This window comes from Peromyscus eremicus, chromosome 16_21 (genome assembly GCF_949786415.1).
Source record: "Peromyscus eremicus chromosome 16_21, PerEre_H2_v1, whole genome shotgun sequence".
NCBI lineage: Eukaryota > Metazoa > Chordata > Mammalia > Rodentia > Cricetidae > Peromyscus > Peromyscus eremicus.
The window spans coordinates 64742299-64759426 of NC_081432.1; the positions used below are offsets into that span (position 1 = coordinate 64742299).

At 36.0% G+C, this 17128-nt stretch overlaps 1 protein-coding gene across 4 annotated transcripts in view; it reads right to left on the reverse strand.

Annotated features, from left to right (window-relative positions):
• The window catches only part of Tbc1d5 (TBC1 domain family member 5), a 454960-nt gene that overhangs the window by 150263 nt on the left and 287569 nt on the right, over positions 1-17128 (reverse strand). For all 4 annotated transcript variants that reach the window (XM_059244171.1, XM_059244170.1, XM_059244173.1 and 1 more), the window contains 4 exons: positions 9396-9484; positions 8276-8326; positions 8083-8152; positions 6160-6332 (listed from right to left, as the gene is read on the reverse strand). In XM_059244171.1, the coding sequence (XP_059100154.1) occupies positions 6160-6332; positions 8083-8152; positions 8276-8326; positions 9396-9484 (383 nt within the window). The remainder of the gene's footprint in view (positions 1-6159; positions 6333-8082; positions 8153-8275; positions 8327-9395; positions 9485-17128) is intronic.

Genomic DNA, 17128 nt, shown 5'->3' on the forward strand with positions numbered 1-17128 from the left:
TTGGTATTATAAAGATGCCTGGGCAGCGTTGCTGTATTAATGGATTATTGAGTGAGCGATGAAAACCTTGGCCAGCTGATGCATTTTATTACAGATAGGCTTTATGATGTGTAATCACTGTAATTTTTACAACTGGAGGAAATATGAAAAAAGGAGTAAACAAAAATCCCCATAGAAACTGCTCTAACTAGATTATTCTTACCGGTCTGTTTCCTAGAAGGAATCAAGGTACTTATTACTGGGCATAAATATTCAGGTATGGACTTACACACACAATTTATGCATCTATCTATGCGGGATATACAGACAAGCAAAGCATGCTCACAGACAAATGCAGTGTGCATATAATTTATGTCAATAGATGTCTGTTGTCTGCCAAACCACCCAATTGGCTACAATGGGATCATATGACCTAAGATACTTTTCAACGATTTACCAGCTGGGCAATGGCTGGAAATCCAAATCTAGCCAACAGGACTGTGGTGTGCAGTATAAGAGATGGGATCATTTAACTCTCTTTACCACTTCCCCCTATTGTGTTTCTTACAAGCCAGTGAGGGTTTTGTTTTTGTGTTTTAATAGAACTCTACCAAACTGTCGCTCAAATCCTATAACTTTCACCTACTGGCTCAGCTATATTTGTGAAGAAGATAGCGAGCGGCACAGACTCTACTTTACCACTTTCCACAGCCTTTCAAATCTATTCTTCTATTTATGCCACTCTCAAGGCTACAGGGTTCCCCAGTTGTTTTTTAAGAATGAACAGTGACTCTCAGGAGGCTGTGGTCAATTAAAATAGCTCAAGTAGAAAATCAACTTCACTGAAATATGATACTGGGTGAATAAGAGTCTTCCAGGAAAGGGCAGCTACCTCAGGGTGGATTACCTCTTCACAAGCTTTCCTTAAATAATAATAATATAATATTTACCAGTAAGTAATATTCAGTTTATTGTTTTGATTTTCCTATAAAATAATGAAGATCAATTTTCATCACAGCTAGATTAATATATAAGACACATGACTACAAAGTTCTGCTGCTTTTTTTAAATAAAGACACTGAAATTTTTACAAGAATAACTCATTCAGAACCCATTGTACATATTATGATTACCTTCTATACATTAGTGTGCTGTGTTTTCAGGGTGAATCTTATTCTAATAAGGAACTAACACTTATAATTAAAGGTAAATGTGATCAATGAACATTGTGAAGAATAAGATTATGTATTATATATATGTGTATATAGATGTATATATTATCTTTGATTAATTGATTATACAGGCATGAAACAGGTTTTAATGTATCCTCTATGTTAGTAATGGTAACTCCAGAAAAGGAATTCTAAAGGTATTTTGAGGAATGCCAGTTGATTAAAATAAATGTTATTTTAAAATATTAAAGTCATTTGTTTTAGAAGGTCCATGATTACTTTAAAATACTAAAGTGACTTATTTTAGAACGTCCATGATTATTTTCAGTATTCATTTATTGCAGTATTTATTATTATTTTCAATATTTATTTATAATTACTTAAAATTGTTACTAAGAACAATCTAGTAATATATACATTATTTTCACAGGTTTTTAAGTTGAAAATTAAAATAATTTATTTATAATCTTCTCCAATTTCTCAGGCATAAAGAAAAACCATACACAAAGTCTCTGACAGCTCTCAAATTATCTGTACTGCCCTGAGCCTTCTAGAGAAGTGTGGCTGTTGTGAGTAATAATATTCCTCTTAATACTCAAATAAAAAGCTTAAAACTGAAGAAACTAAGAAAAACTGAAATAACAAATTACTTATTTAACATGAGATCTTATAAATCTAAAAACATCTAAAGGAATAGACAAACTTCTGACTAACCAGAACACAGAAGCAGAAGCCAGGTACCTATGAGTCAAAAGTGGCTGTGGGACACTGGATCTGAAGTGTTCATTTAGCCAGGGTGTACAGGCCTAGTCTCTCATAGTTTTAGCATTTAATCTAAGAAACTAGATTATGGGCAGCCAAGGACCTATGGTTATCGATTTGCTGCAGGTAAGTAAGTTACACGGTCTTTCTTCAGAGACCTTGAAGTCATTTTCCAAAGGGAGGCAGGAGGGGGGTTACTGCTGCATGATGTGTGACTGACTAAAACGCATGGCTAGCAAACACTGAAGCATTCTCCCCACATTTCATTTACCTCCCTCCCTTCCTTATCTTTGTTCCTTCTGTTCCCATGTCTTAACACGGATAGAGTGCACTGGTAAGGGGTAAGAAAGGAGCATGCTGGGAATTCAGGCACGAGACCTGCACAAGATCAAGCTAGACAAAATGTCAGCATGGATGAGGGAGGGCTCATGAAGTTTTACCATTAGGTGAGGAGCTATTGGTAATTGACGGCTTCTAGGAGAATGAAACTTTGTTTCAAGGATGTAGCATCAGAGAAGCTATATCCATGAACATACAGGCAATACCATCAGTAAGTAGATTCAGTAAGTTTTAATAAAACAAAACAAAAAACAAACCAAAACATTGAAGTGTGAGGGAAACATGTGAGAGGTGATACAGAAGGAATTAATACAGAAGGAGGTAATTCAAAGGGGATGGATTTAGTTAAAATATATTACATGCATGTATAAATTCTCAAATAATAAAAAAATTGCAAAAGAATGAAACATGACTTAGAATTTTCACACAAAATATCTACTGGGGTGATCTCAATGTCTTAGGAGAGTCAAAAAACAAAATAAAACAAAACAAAAACAAAAAGAAGATAAAAAGCAAACAACAAACAAACAAGAAGAACTTCTCTGGAAACCTCAATGTGTGGGGAGATTTTGAAGCACAGATTTAGAGTTCCCATAAGAAGTTTTACACATATTAAGCATAGTAGCTAGAAATAAGAAACCAAGAGTAAAAATTTCTGTCTGATGAGAGACCTATCAAGAATATACAATGTGCTCAGAGACCTTGGTAACACAGGTTTGATTAATCACTAAGTACACTTAACAATGAGCATGGTATTATATAGATTCCCACAAGCAAAAGGAAAAAGTGGCCATTACCAGCAGATACTCAATTTGTGTCTGGATGATCAGGTTAAGGAAAAAAGTAGGAGTATGCAGAGATACATGGATTAAAGAAGCCAGAGATGAAAGATGAAACTAAATATGAGAAATTAATTCATTTAATTCTAGGATTTTTCCTTCATCAATTTACTACCGAATCCTAAAATCTACCCTCCAAATCTTATGAATTATGGCTTCTCTTTGAGGGTAAGAGTCACCACCCTTCTAATCTAAATACATTCTGCTAAGCTTACAGCCTCAAAAGCAATATCAGAGATATTATTTATTAAACCATAAAACTTAAAAAAAATGACATCCTTTTATCTTGTATGTCAAAGTTTCTAGAGCTAATCACTTGGTACTATATAACAAATTAGGAGGCGTATCTCTGGAATAGGTAAATTCTCCACCTCCCAGCAGTTAATTACCTGTAGTTCTTCATCTAGGAGTGGAACCCATGAGATTACCCCTACTAACACTGGCATGTCAACTGGTATTGCCAGAGCTCAGGCTTTGTTTAAACAGCCCTCTTGTTGAGATTTCATGGTAGAGATTCTGTGACACATACAATCGTTCTGGGACCCCAGGCCCTGGGACACCGACAGTCCCCTGGAACCCCCAGCCACTATGCCCCAGTTGCTGGCCAGCAGGGAAAACTCCCCTCAGCCAGGCTCCCCAACCAAAACCCCTGCAATCTACCAGACCCACGCCCTACCCCAATACCCATTTGCCTGAGACCCCAGTAACTTCCTGAGACAAGGAATCTGCCAGCTCTCACTGGACCAAGAGAGGCTTCCTGAGACACAGAATCCATCAGCTCTAACTGGACCAAGAGCCCTGATAAGACCAAGAGCGAATCCCTGAGTCACAGAATCAGCTAGCCAGATCAAATAAGACCAAGAGCTAAGATTGAACCCAAAGGGGCCGCCTGAGACACAGACACAACAAGCACAGAGTGGACCAATAGCACCTCATTCAGACACAGGCACCTCTTGCCCCTATTAGAGAAAGAGATGGGCACACGTCAATGCAAAAATACATACAACAACATAAAGAGCAATATGGCGTCACCAGAACCTAGCCCTCCTCCAACAGTAAGACCTGAATATCACAATGTAGAAGAAGCAGAAGAAAGTGACCTTAAGAATAGCTTCATAAAGATGCTAGAGGCATTTAAAGAGGAAATGAAAAATTCCCTTAAAGAAATTGAGGAAAAGACAAACAAAAAATTGGAAGAAATCAATAAAGAAATTGAGAAAGAGACAAATGAAAAATTGGAAGAAATCAATAAATCCCTTAAAGAAAGCCAAGAAAACCATGAAAAAGCAATGAAACATGTGAAGGAAACAGTTCAAGATCTGAAAATTGAAATAGAAACAATGAAGAAGACACAAACAGAGGAAATGCTGGAAATACAAAATCTGAGTAAATGAACAGGAAACACAGATGCAAGCATAACCAACAGAATACAAGAGATAGAAGAGAGGATCTCTGGTGTAGAGGGTACAATAGAGGAAATAGAATCGTCAGTCAAAGAAAACACCAATGCCAAAAAAGTCATAACACAAAATGTCCAGGAAATCTGGGACACCATGAAAAGGCTAAACCTAAGAATAATAGGGATAGAAGAAGGAGAAGAACACCAACTCAAAGGCACAGAAAATATATTCAAAAAAATCATAGAAGAAAACTTTCCCAACTTAAAGAAGGAAATACCTATGAAGATACAAGAAGCTTATAGAACACCAAATAGATTAGCCCGCCCCCCCCAAAAGTACCCTCGCCACATAATAATTAAATGAAAAGGAGTTTAAACAACCAAAACCACTTTTTTTTATACTTAAAATTTCCTTGAGGCATTAATGTGCATTTACCTTTGAATGCACCAATTCTTTGCATCATGGAAAGGAAAACAGAATTTAAATCCTGACCTTTTAAATGAAAGTTCAGTATTTACAGTGACACACATATTATTTCACTTTTAAATGGCAGTTCCTTCACATCAGCCTGTGCTGCCCAATGACTGTAACACAAAAGTTTGTCATTTCTCATAGGAATAATGGAGCTGTTTCACTGATGCCAAAGCTAAATCACACAAATAAAAACCAGCACCATAAGCACAAGTGAGCAGACTTCCTCAACAGAACTCAGTACTTCCCGAGAAGAAAAGGCTGAGACTGTTATTAGTGAAAGACTCTACCTCACAAGAAAACATAAATCAAACACTCACTGGATCTTTTATATAAGTTTAAAAACCTAGTCCCTGTTCTGGCCTCAAACTTGAGTCACTTGAGATCCTTCAAAACTATTAATTACTGAGAAACTTCTATGTACATCTCAATGATGTCCTTATCTTTCAATATCGCACCTAATTGAGAGTTAGGCTTCCTAAAAGTATCTTTCAAGAAATTGCTCAGCAGTAGATGAAGAAAAAAGGAACATTTTTAAAATGTGATGAACAATTATGTTATCTACAGCTGTACATAGCTAACTTACACTAATTAAACCAATATTTTTCTAACTTGCCTACGTGCATGAGCGCACACACACACAGACACACACAGACACACACACACACACACACACACACACACAATGGAATGACTGAGTCCCTATTCTTCTGCTGGCATGTTATGTGGCTACAGAAAATTAATACAGCATGTTCACTGAGAAGGACATTTTTCTCCAAGGCAAGCAGAGAACACAGACAGTCTAGAGGAGTCTGGGTCACAGGCCTGAACTCATGAGTGTTTACCTGTGCAATCCCATGCTTCCTTAGACTATATAGTCGAATAACAGACTCTGCCATGTTCAAAGACATTTTTCTAAAGAAAACCTACAAACGAGGTAACCAATATGACTGGGCTTGAGCTTTAACATTACTGTTGAAAAGGTATAGAGTTAGTCTAAAAGGATGAGCTTCCTTGGCTATAACAAAGGAGTAGCAGCTACTTCAGATGAGACACCATATGTGGAAATAAATGAGTTGAGACTGGTACATAAATAACATGGAGCTAGACCAGTCCTTTCTTTGAGGGATCCAAGCTATTCAGAAACTACCAGAAAATCATAATTAGGAATTGCTAAAGTAGAAATTTAAAACTTACAACCCATATATTTGTGGTGCAATTTCTAGTCTATTCAGGTGCATATAGAGCTCAATATCGTGTTTCTTCAGTAGATGATCCTGGATCTGGTTGACTTTAGTAACAATGGCAACTGTTGGCCCTAAATCCTGGGGTCTAGCAAAGGGGATAGGGGTCATCAGAGTTTCTTTTCCCTGAAAATAAGAAAAATAGAACATGCATTATTTCAATTTGAAATTGAGAAACATGGACATTGGTTTTTAGCTGATCCAAAGAACCAACACTACTGTATCATAACAAAGGCATGACACTCAAACACAGACAGGGGGCGCTTGTGCTCATACGGCCATAGTATGTGCTCATATGGCCAGGGTATCTAAGTATCTTTCACTTGAATAGTTTCTCTTGTGACATTAACTTTTCCAGGAGAATTTGGCTAGAGGCAGTGAAGCTGTCAAGCTGCCCCTGGCCAGCTGATCTGTTTAGCCACAGCATATAAATGTAACACTTCGATGGAAGTGCACTTCTTGTGGCAATTAAAACTGAAACTCCAAATGAAAACTATACAAAAGGGAAAAAACAAAAGAGATCATTTTAGAAATGTTTTCTTCTCTGTCTTTTTGTCAGTTGAAGTAGGTGAGAAAAGATGAATAACTCTAACTGTTTAAAATAAACCTGTGTGAGGCCCAGTTGTGGATATCGCTCTATATAAATAAAGCACTGATTGGCCAGTGACCAGGCAGAAAGTATAGGCGGGACAAGGAGAGAGGAGAATTGAAGAAAGAGGAAGGAAAGGGCAACCTGCTGGAGCCACTGCCAAGACAAGGAAGATGTAAAGTACCGGTAAGCCACAAGCCACGTGACAAAGTAAAGATTAATAGAAATGGGCTGAATATAAGAGTGAGAGCTAGACAATGATAGGCCTGAGCTAATGGCCAAGCAGTTTAAATAATGTAAGAGTCTGTGTGTTTATTTTATAAGTGGGCTCCGGGACTGGTGGGACTTGGCGGTGGGAGCTGGAGAAAAATTCTCCAGCTACAGGCCCTCCTTCAATGTCCTTTTCCCACCACTTCCAGTCTTCATGGACTCCACAAGCCTGACCCACCTGGACCTTCAGTCCTTTGTTTCTATGTCTCTGAAACTGGCATTTGTAGCATCTCTCACTAGGGATTCTTAGTTTACCACTGGGTTTGAATCTAATGTTCAAAGAATACTGTTTATGCTTCTTCTCCCAAAGCTCCTCTTTCATATAGAAAAGTCTCAATTTTATCCTCTGCTCAAATGCTTTTCCTGAGTGATTTCAACCCTACACAGAGCTTTAATAAATATAAGTAAAATGAAAACAACTAAAATAATGTAAGAGTAAAGATATGGATATTAAATCTGTGACTTTAAAATAATATACTAGTAAAAGAAAGGCAATCTATCTGACACAGATATTTATCAATGTGGTTCAATAGGAATGCATTAAAAAAAAACTCACTAAGATTGCAATAAAAAGTTTATAATAGCCAGGTATGGTACGCATCTTTAATCCCAATACTCAAGGGGCAGAAGCAGGCAGATCTCTATGAGTTACTAACTAGGCAGGGCTAAATATTGAATCCCTGTCTCAAAAAGACAAAACAGACTTAAAAAGTTTATAATAATTTATAATTAAGTGGTAATACTGCATGAGTAATATGCATATATAAAGGAAAGGTTCCATTTACTTACATGAATCTTTATGTTGTGTTTATTTATCTACCAATATTACTAGAATGTTATACATATTTAGATTCACTATTATACCCTAAGTATTTTCATATTGTATTACAAAATGATTAGATATATTACAGTGAAATCACCAGTAATTCTAGTGTATGCTTTTACTTACTGCAGCTGTTAATTCAAGTGTATTTGTTAACTCAAGGGTGCTGAAGAGAGCTGTACTATAAGAGTTACCTTTTGACCATCATGCTCAAAAGTAGAAAACCAAGGCTCAGCAGTTTCCATAAGCTGTGAGAACATTGCACTAAAAATTAGAAAAATAAAATAATTCCATATTTAATCTTCACTAAAGTACGGATGGCATCAAAAAAAAAAAAAAAAAAAAAAAGAAGAAGAAAACAGAAAAAGCAATAGCTATAGTACTTACTAGGCATCATGCTCCAGATACTCAGGGTTCAATAGAGTTTTCATTTCCTCACTTAAAAAAAAAAAAAAAAAAGACAATTCAAACAATAAACATGAGCACATTTTAATGACTCCAGTAGATGTAGCTTCTGCTTTAGTCTGCATGCATAAGTTAACTTACACACAATGTGCAACTAAAAAGGTAGCCTTCCAAAGGTCAACTCCAATAACAAACACAATTCTGTTTTTTATAAAGATCAGAAAGAAGTTATTTGCTTGTCTGTGTCCCAATGAAGTAACAATCTAATTATTACAGATAATGTATGGAAAGATTGACACTATATTCCTTGTTACTTGTGTCAAGATTTTATGAAAAAAATGAAATTAAAAAACTAGACATTATGCAACCACTAATTCATATTTTAGTAGACAAAGGTTAATATAATTTGGGCCTGTGTCCAGCAAAACAGACAGCTTCCCTCTGATTAGAAGTATACAAACATGTGTCAAGTTACCAGCAGGTATTTTTCTCCTGCATACAATTCATTTCGATTAGAATACTCTTGACAATGCCTTGCAATCTTACAGCTCACCAGTCATAAAATGCTTCTTAGTTGCTTCACTGGTGTTTTAAGATAGATAACTAAACTTTAACAGGTACCAAAGTTAAGGCCATTTACAAAAGTCATTTATAAAAAAAGAATAACTGAATGTGTCTCGAAACATGAAAAGCCACTTTATTTCACAGACCAGTGTCCTTGGTAGCACTACTCTTTTATGAACTAAGCTGAGTCAGAGCTTGTAGGGAGAAAGTTCTCATTCAACTAATAGTGAAAACTTAGAGCACAGCATATCTGAGTATTATCGAATATCAGCATTTTAAAAATTATAACAAACATTTCCTTTTTGGCCCATTACATTTATGTCTTCATTTGACAAAGTCCTAACATTTCAAAGACACTTACAATTCAAACTTGCTATAATGGATTAGAATTTAACATGGATCAGTGTCATGAAATACAATCAATTGTTCACAGAATACAAAACTGAAGTAGCTTCAATGTGAAAATATTTGAGATTTTTAACATAACAAAAGACACAGTGAGGGCAGAAAATACACACAACCTCATGTGACAACTTGCCTGGGCTGTGCAGACTCGCTGGCATGTAGAAAAGCTTGGTGATCACAGTGAAGGATAAAGATGATAGGTGCTAGTAGCTCATGCATACCCTGAAACACAGGATCAGAAGAAATGAATGGAAAGATAACAAGTGTTCACTAATAGATACTATCAGGTGAGTCAAATGCTTTTGTTCTTTCACTCCTGTGCTTGAGACCGACCCAAGGTTTCATGTGTGTCAAACAACATTTTCAACATGTAAATACTCATTCAAACAATCTCTGCCACAAAGATGTCCATGTTATAGAGAAAAGCATAAAAGTAGAATGCTACAAAGTGAGTTCTATCACTTTTAGAATTTGATTGTAATTCCACCAGAGCATGTATTCTTCTTTAAAATATAGAAGCATTTATCTTTTAAATGACATGACAAACAATAAATTGGCATGGTAGACAACCTTGCACCTGTCAGTTGCTTCAAGATCTGTACTCATAAATATGAATTTCACTTATGCAAATTATAATCATGAGCTACAGTGTAAAGATCTGCACTAAGGGCAATGAAGAACTGTAGACCTAAGAAATTACACCCAATGTTTTCATTATATAATGGCTCCAAATTAGGATGCCTGTAGATTTAGGAAGAGCTGAAGTCAGCTAGCTAGAAATGTTGGATAATAAGAGAAACAATCTTTAGCAAGCATGACAGAAAATAAAGTTTTCAATATAATTTTAAACATGTTTAATCAGAAACCTCACATTTTTCTGTGTACTTCAACAACAAAGTTAAAATGTTTTCGCTTATACTGGTGCTCAACAGTGGATCACACAAACAGGAACAAACCTCCCAAAATGTTAGTTGTTACTTTCACTTTAAAAAGTTAGTCTTATCTACTATTTATCCATTGTGAGGGAAAATAAGAAGGTTGTTAGATTAGGTACTAGCCATATTAATACAGATTCTGATCTTTTAAATATAAAATGCCACACTTTAGCACACCAAAACAGATTATATTCTTCCTAGCCACTTAAAAGTAAGAAATTACCACTTCCCTTTTACTTAACAGATAAGGATGAGCTTTTACTTTAAAAATTGACAGAAAATAAAAACTTTATAGGAAGAAAAATGACACATGAAAGTGGAGATCCTTTTGCTGGGAGAAAGGGAGAAGGCTTTGTGGGCTGTGAGGACAGACTATGCTTGTTTCAGAAAACCAGTCACTGTCACACAGATACCATCAGAGAATAAGACATCGCTGTAGCAGACTCCACTCTTCCGCTGTCAATACTCTTGAATACAAATGATTTAATAATATAGCTGCAGAGTGGCTCATTCCTTATTTGTGATGTGGAACAAACTATCATACATACCTAAATTACCTTACATAGCTCTTAGAACAGCATGGGAAACACTGAACAATCAGGTAAATTGTGGTTTAAAAGGGGTGGAAATGATATAAACACAATTAATGCTCATTTATAAAGTTCTCAAAAAACTTTAATAACAAAGAGTCACCATCTACTTAACTATGTAATGAAGAAAATTTCAGAGAAGCAAAGCAAAATGAGAATGAAGTCAGACACACAGACTGGCCTGATACCAAAATAAACACTAAACTTTAAAACTACAATGGATACCTGAATGGGATCAGTTTTGCCAAATTCTAATAGTTTTTCCAAAATAATACTTTAAAGTAGAGTAGAACTCCTGGGTAATGATATCTGTTAAAGCCCTTGATTTAACTCATCCAGAGAGAATCTCCACTGCAGAATACAGAATTAATCATTTCACATCTTCATCCACATTTATAATTTTTAAAGATCTTAATTCTCAAAATCACATTGTTGCTAGAGTGCTTTTTAAACTACTAGTAAGACTGAACTCAAAATTTCTGCTGGTCATTTTTATTTAATGAGTAACCTATTCTGTCTTAGTGAAGGGTGTGTGTGTGTGCTGTCCTTCCATGTATATACATGTATGGTGTTAAATATTTATTTTCATATGTGTGGGTTACACATGTGTTAACTGTAATCTATTAAACACGATTAACACCTGTTTAATCATGCCCATATGTTCCTATGTGGAGGCCTAAGGTTCACACATCAGTAATCTACCATAATTGTTCTTCCATCTTATTCATTGAGGCAAGATCTCTCAATTAAATACAGGGCTTGAAGATATGGCTAGTCATGTCAGCCAGGTTGTAGTGGGGCCCACTAGCTCTGTATTCTAAGGCTGGAATTACAGACAGACCTCCACATCCATTCATCATTGACATGGCTTCTGAGATCTGAACTTAGGACTTCTTGAGCAGCAAACACTGTAACAACTGAGCCATCTCCACAGTGGCTGACCTACTAAAGTATGTAACACTTCTTTACCAATTAAAGATATTAAACCTATTTAATTTGTTATTAAAATATTTCCTATGTTTATCATTTTTCTTTCAATTTTGATATACCACATCACACTGAAGTTCCTATCATTATGATAAACCATCTTTCATGTATTTTTGTTCATTTGTTTCATGCCCAACAAGACCTCTCTGACGTAAAGATTAAGGAAGGAAATTAAGAAAATAACTGAAATTTTTCTTCACTCATTTGCAAGTAGGCTCATTTTTATTAGGAAAGAGTAATATGATTTATTTCTAAATAATTATAAACTACTTTATTTGATAAATACTCCATTTTCAATTATATCATAAGGTGAATACCCAACTTTCCCTAAGAGTTCTGAAATGCCATCTTTTATTACAAATTGAATGTTTACCCCATATTTTTCACTGGTATGCTAGGTGGGTTTTTCCTACTTTATATAAATCTATACATATCTGGGAAGAGAAACTCTTAAGTGAGAAAATGTCTCTAAAATATTGGCATATTCTATTGCCATTGCTCTTAGTTGCCTCCCAGAACTTGAAGGTTAAGTCCTTATTGCTTAAAACATCGCATACGCTGGACTCAGGACTCGGAGGAACTGAGGGGAAGTGACCCAGAAAGCTCGCTCTCAAAGACTAGTTGTCAGAGTACTGGGAGGAACAAGCTACAAAGACAAAAAAGCAATCAATAGTTCTACCCAGATTTGAAGCTACAAACTACAACAATGGCCACTCTGGCAAGATACCCACAAAGTTCCGTCCAATGGTGCCAATTATATCTTGGGGATGAACAATGTTCATTTAATTGGACTGAAGCCTCTCTCAATAGAAGGGAATTCATGCTTCACATTATAAACCTAGACAGCCAGCTGTGGTTGGAGGTGTCACAGACCCTAGTTCTGCCCTTTTCCTAAACTAATAAAATTCTGTTGAATTCAAATACATATCCTTACAACCAAAGGTAAAGGTAATTCTGATCCATCATCAAAGAGGCTTCATTTTGAATTTCTGAGATTAGTTCAGAAAATCACACCTAGTAAAAACTCAGAGACTAAGTGACCAGGGACATACAAATCCATTTCATATATTTACAGTGCAACCCAACCACCAACATGGGCTTGTGTAAAACCTAGGAAAAATGGTGGGAAGATTGTTAGAGCCGGAAGATAGGATGCCTGCCATTGAGGGTCTTCTAGAGCTAACAAGAAAAATACACCCATGAAATCTCAACAATGTGGTTGCCTAAATAAGCCATGCATAATCACAATATCACTTGACATACTAATATGGACAGAGGAAACTTCACAAGCTCCCAACCAACAGATGATTAATTGCTATAGGCAATAAATTGCTGCTAAGAGAAAGAAAATCAATTTTCCAGTTTTTCCAATCCCAAATAGTCAACCATAAACATACATATATAGGAGCATTATTAAACAAATGCCATATGTGGTATACATGCATACATACATAAGTGTACATATGTAACAGTAACAAATGAGAACAGATACTAAATTTGAAAGGGAGCAGAGAGGGACACAAGAGGATTTTGAAGGAAGTGAGGGAGAGGTGTAAATGATGTGAATAAAGTACTCATGTATGAAATTCTCAAAATATAAAAATATTAAATTTAAAAAAGTAATTATTTTTATCTCTGTGTATTTGTCTTCTTTAAGTATTGTTGACTGTTTAGCTTCTGTGGAACTCCTATCTCTAAATGTTCCATTCATTCAAATATCATTTGTCATTTGCTTATCACATGACAAATGCCACATGAGCTAGGGACACAACAATTAAAGTAGGCTGGTTCCTAACCTCAACGGGGCTTTGTTCATTAGCAGGAGACACACATTAATGAAATGAATATTAAAATGGTTAAGTTACAAACTAATCTGTGTATACACAAAGATGTGGGTATCAGTATGTGTATATATTCAGCCCTCTACATCCAAGTTCTGCAACTGTGGCAGGAACAACCACAACCGGAGGGTTGAAAATGGTACCAAAACAGGGCTGAGGATGGGTGGGTCAGTCAGTGAAGTTCTTGCTGCACAAACCTGAGGACCTGAGTTCGATCTTCAATCCCATGTAAAAGAGCTATGTGTGGTGGTATGCATATACAAGACCAGCCCAGAGGCACAGAGACAGGAGGATACCAGAGGTGTGCCTGGCAATCAGTACAGTCAGTTAGCTCCAGGCTCAAAGTTCCTGCCTTGAAAAATATATTAGAAATCAACTGAGGTAGACACCTAAGTAGGCTTCTACCCTACACACACATATACATGCACACATGGGAAATACGCACACATAGCACAAAATAACGAAAAGGAATTGCATCTATACATGTATACACACACAAAGAAAGTATGAAATAATTCAAAGGGACTGAATCCCCACTAAACTTAGTTTCCTTCTTTTCAGTTTTCTCTAAATAATACCATTTAGAAATTCTTTACATAAAACTTATTATTAGTTATTATAATACAGAGATTTCATTAAGAATATGGTAAAATTTATTGTAGGCCATATGCAAATATTGCCTTTCAAATAGGAAACTTGAGCACCCATAGGTTTTGGAATACACATGGTGTCTTATTCCTCTAAGGATTATGTAGGATGATTTACACAAAACCTTACATCCTTTTACAGGCCCAGCATAATTCAATACATATACATTTTGAATGAATGAGCTACCAGCTAACATATTTTTAAACTAAAAAGGTGAGCCACAATATTAAAAATGAAGTAGTACTAAATCATATCTCAAATAAATAAATAAAGGTATATTTTACAGAATAAAAATTTAGAGTCATTTATACAGTATGAAGACAGTATTTTTTGAAAAAAAAATCTTATTATTTTATGTGTGTAAGTGTTTTGGCTGTATGTATGTCTGGGCATCAAATGTGTGCATGGTACCCATGGAGGCATGAAAAGAGCTGGAGTTATGGATAGTTATGAGTTGCTATGGTAACTGTGGGAACTGAACTCAGGTCCTCTGGGAGAGCAGCCAGTGCTCTTAGCTGCTAACCCATCCCTCCATCCCCTAAGAGAATCTTTTAGAAGTTTGGTTTTCAGTTCTAAAAAAACTACAACATTTCTGAAATACCTGGGAGAAATATTAGTTTTTTTTGTTTTGTTTTGATAGATTTAGTCTAAGCTGGGTGGTGGTGGTGGTAGTGGTGGTGGTGGTGCACACCTTTAATCCCAACACTTTGGAGGCAGAGGTAGGCAGAGTTCAAGGCCAGCCTGGTCTACAGAGTGAGTTTCAGGACAGTCAGGGTTGTTACACGGAGAATCTCTGTCTTGGAAAAAAAAGTTTATTTTATTTTTATGTGTATGAGTTGAGTAGTCATTCATCCTTACATGTATGTCTGTTACCAACCATGTGCAGTGCCCACAGAAGGCAGAAAAGGGTACCAGATTTTATGGAACTACAGTCATAAACAGTTGTTAGCATCCATGTGGATGCTAGGAACTGACCCAGATCTTCTCCAAGAGCAACACATGCTCTTAACTACTGAGACATCTCACCAGCCCAGAAAAATTTTAGTCTTGCCCTCAATTTTAGACTAGTAAGACGTGATTAATAATTACAAGTGTATAAAGGACAGAGCAGAATGATAGAGTGCTCAAAACACAAGGACCTGGCTTTAACAGGAAAAAGAAAATTACAACAAAATTCAGATAAACAAATGCAGATGGAAAATGTCAAGTATATAAACAACTTTAAAGGAGAAATGTCCATCAAGCACAGTCATGGCTCGACTTGAAACCAGTCACAAATGTATTCTTATGTATTGTACTTTAATGTCCCCCCCCCCCAGTTGCCCCGTGTGCTCTTTTGTAGTCTCTGTACTCCACACCAACGCCCGTGAACATAAAGGTAACAAAGTTTCCTTCCACAGCCTGTAGGCTCACAAAATTGAACCTGTTCTTTTATCTGCCTGTGCTCATTTAGCCCACCAAGCAGTCTTTATTAAAGCTGCGACATCAGGCAGTCAAAGTTCATTAATACCATTTATATAATCTCTGCAATTTCAATTAACTCAGCAAGACATTCTACTACATGATAACAGTCTCATTAATTCAATAAAATCCCATAACTATTAACAATATGGTCGATGTTAAACGGGGTGTCACCTAGTACAAAATAATAGCTTTAACAGCTTGTGATGAAACTGAAGTCTTTTTCCACTGAAATTTGATACAGCTGAATATCAATCCTTCTACAGCAAGGTATTATTTCTCTGTAAGAAAGAAATCTATAGGAATTTAATTTGTAGAGGGGGTAATCGAGTCTTTTAAAGGGAAACCGAGGTATAAGATGTCAATACTTTTATATTCAGTAATTGATAGGCTTGTTTTAACTTATCTAGAAATATAATCTTCCATACTCCTATCTAGTCTCTCATATAAATATACTGGTCTACATACATCCAATGATGGAGTGCCATACTACATTGTTTTCTCTGTGCAGAACTCGTTTCTATTATTAAAGACTTCCTGATTTAGTTCTGTACTTTTCTAAAGAGAACTGAAGAGACTGAAGGCACCAGAAGATGGAAAGACTCTCCCCCACGTTCATGGATTGATGGGATTTACATTGTAAAAACAACCATCCTAATAAAAGTATTTATCGATCCAATGTAGTCTTTAGCAAAATATCCATAAAATCATAAAATTCATAAAAGCATTAAAAAAACCCTCGATAGCCAAAGCAATCCTGAGCAAAGCAATCTGAGAAAACTGACCATGTCAGCTGTCAAGCCACGGACAGCACAACACAGCACAGAAGAGATGTGCAGATCAAGGGAAGGAAGCAGAAGACCCAAACACGAGTGCTGTCACCTGGGGCCTCTTTAGCCCAACGCTCATCTTTGAGGAACTGCATGGGAAAGTCCTATGGCCAAATTTAATAAGGTACACATCCCAGACTGTTACTGAGATCATACATTAATTTAGAAGGAGGAAACATTTGTATTTCAATTTTCCCACTGAAAAACACGCTATTATTTTTCTATTTATTTAGCTATTGCTTTAGTGCTTCAAAAACATTTATAGTTTTCCTTATACAGTTTTTATAACTGTATTATCAAATGTATCTGCAGACATTTAAATGAGATGCATATTTTCAATTTAAATTCTAAATGGCTACTGATGGGATGTAACTAATATGAACATTATGTGACAGAGCTAGGTGTGGCTCTATTCCAGAGTAAAAGGCTAGCTTGTGAGAAGCTCTAGGCTCAACTGCCTGCACTGAACAACAAAAAGCATCTAACAAACACAGTTCTTAATACAACTGCAATCTGGCTTTGCCATCTTAAAAATCTTGTAAAGTTTATTTCTGGTTCAATATTGCCTTCTCCA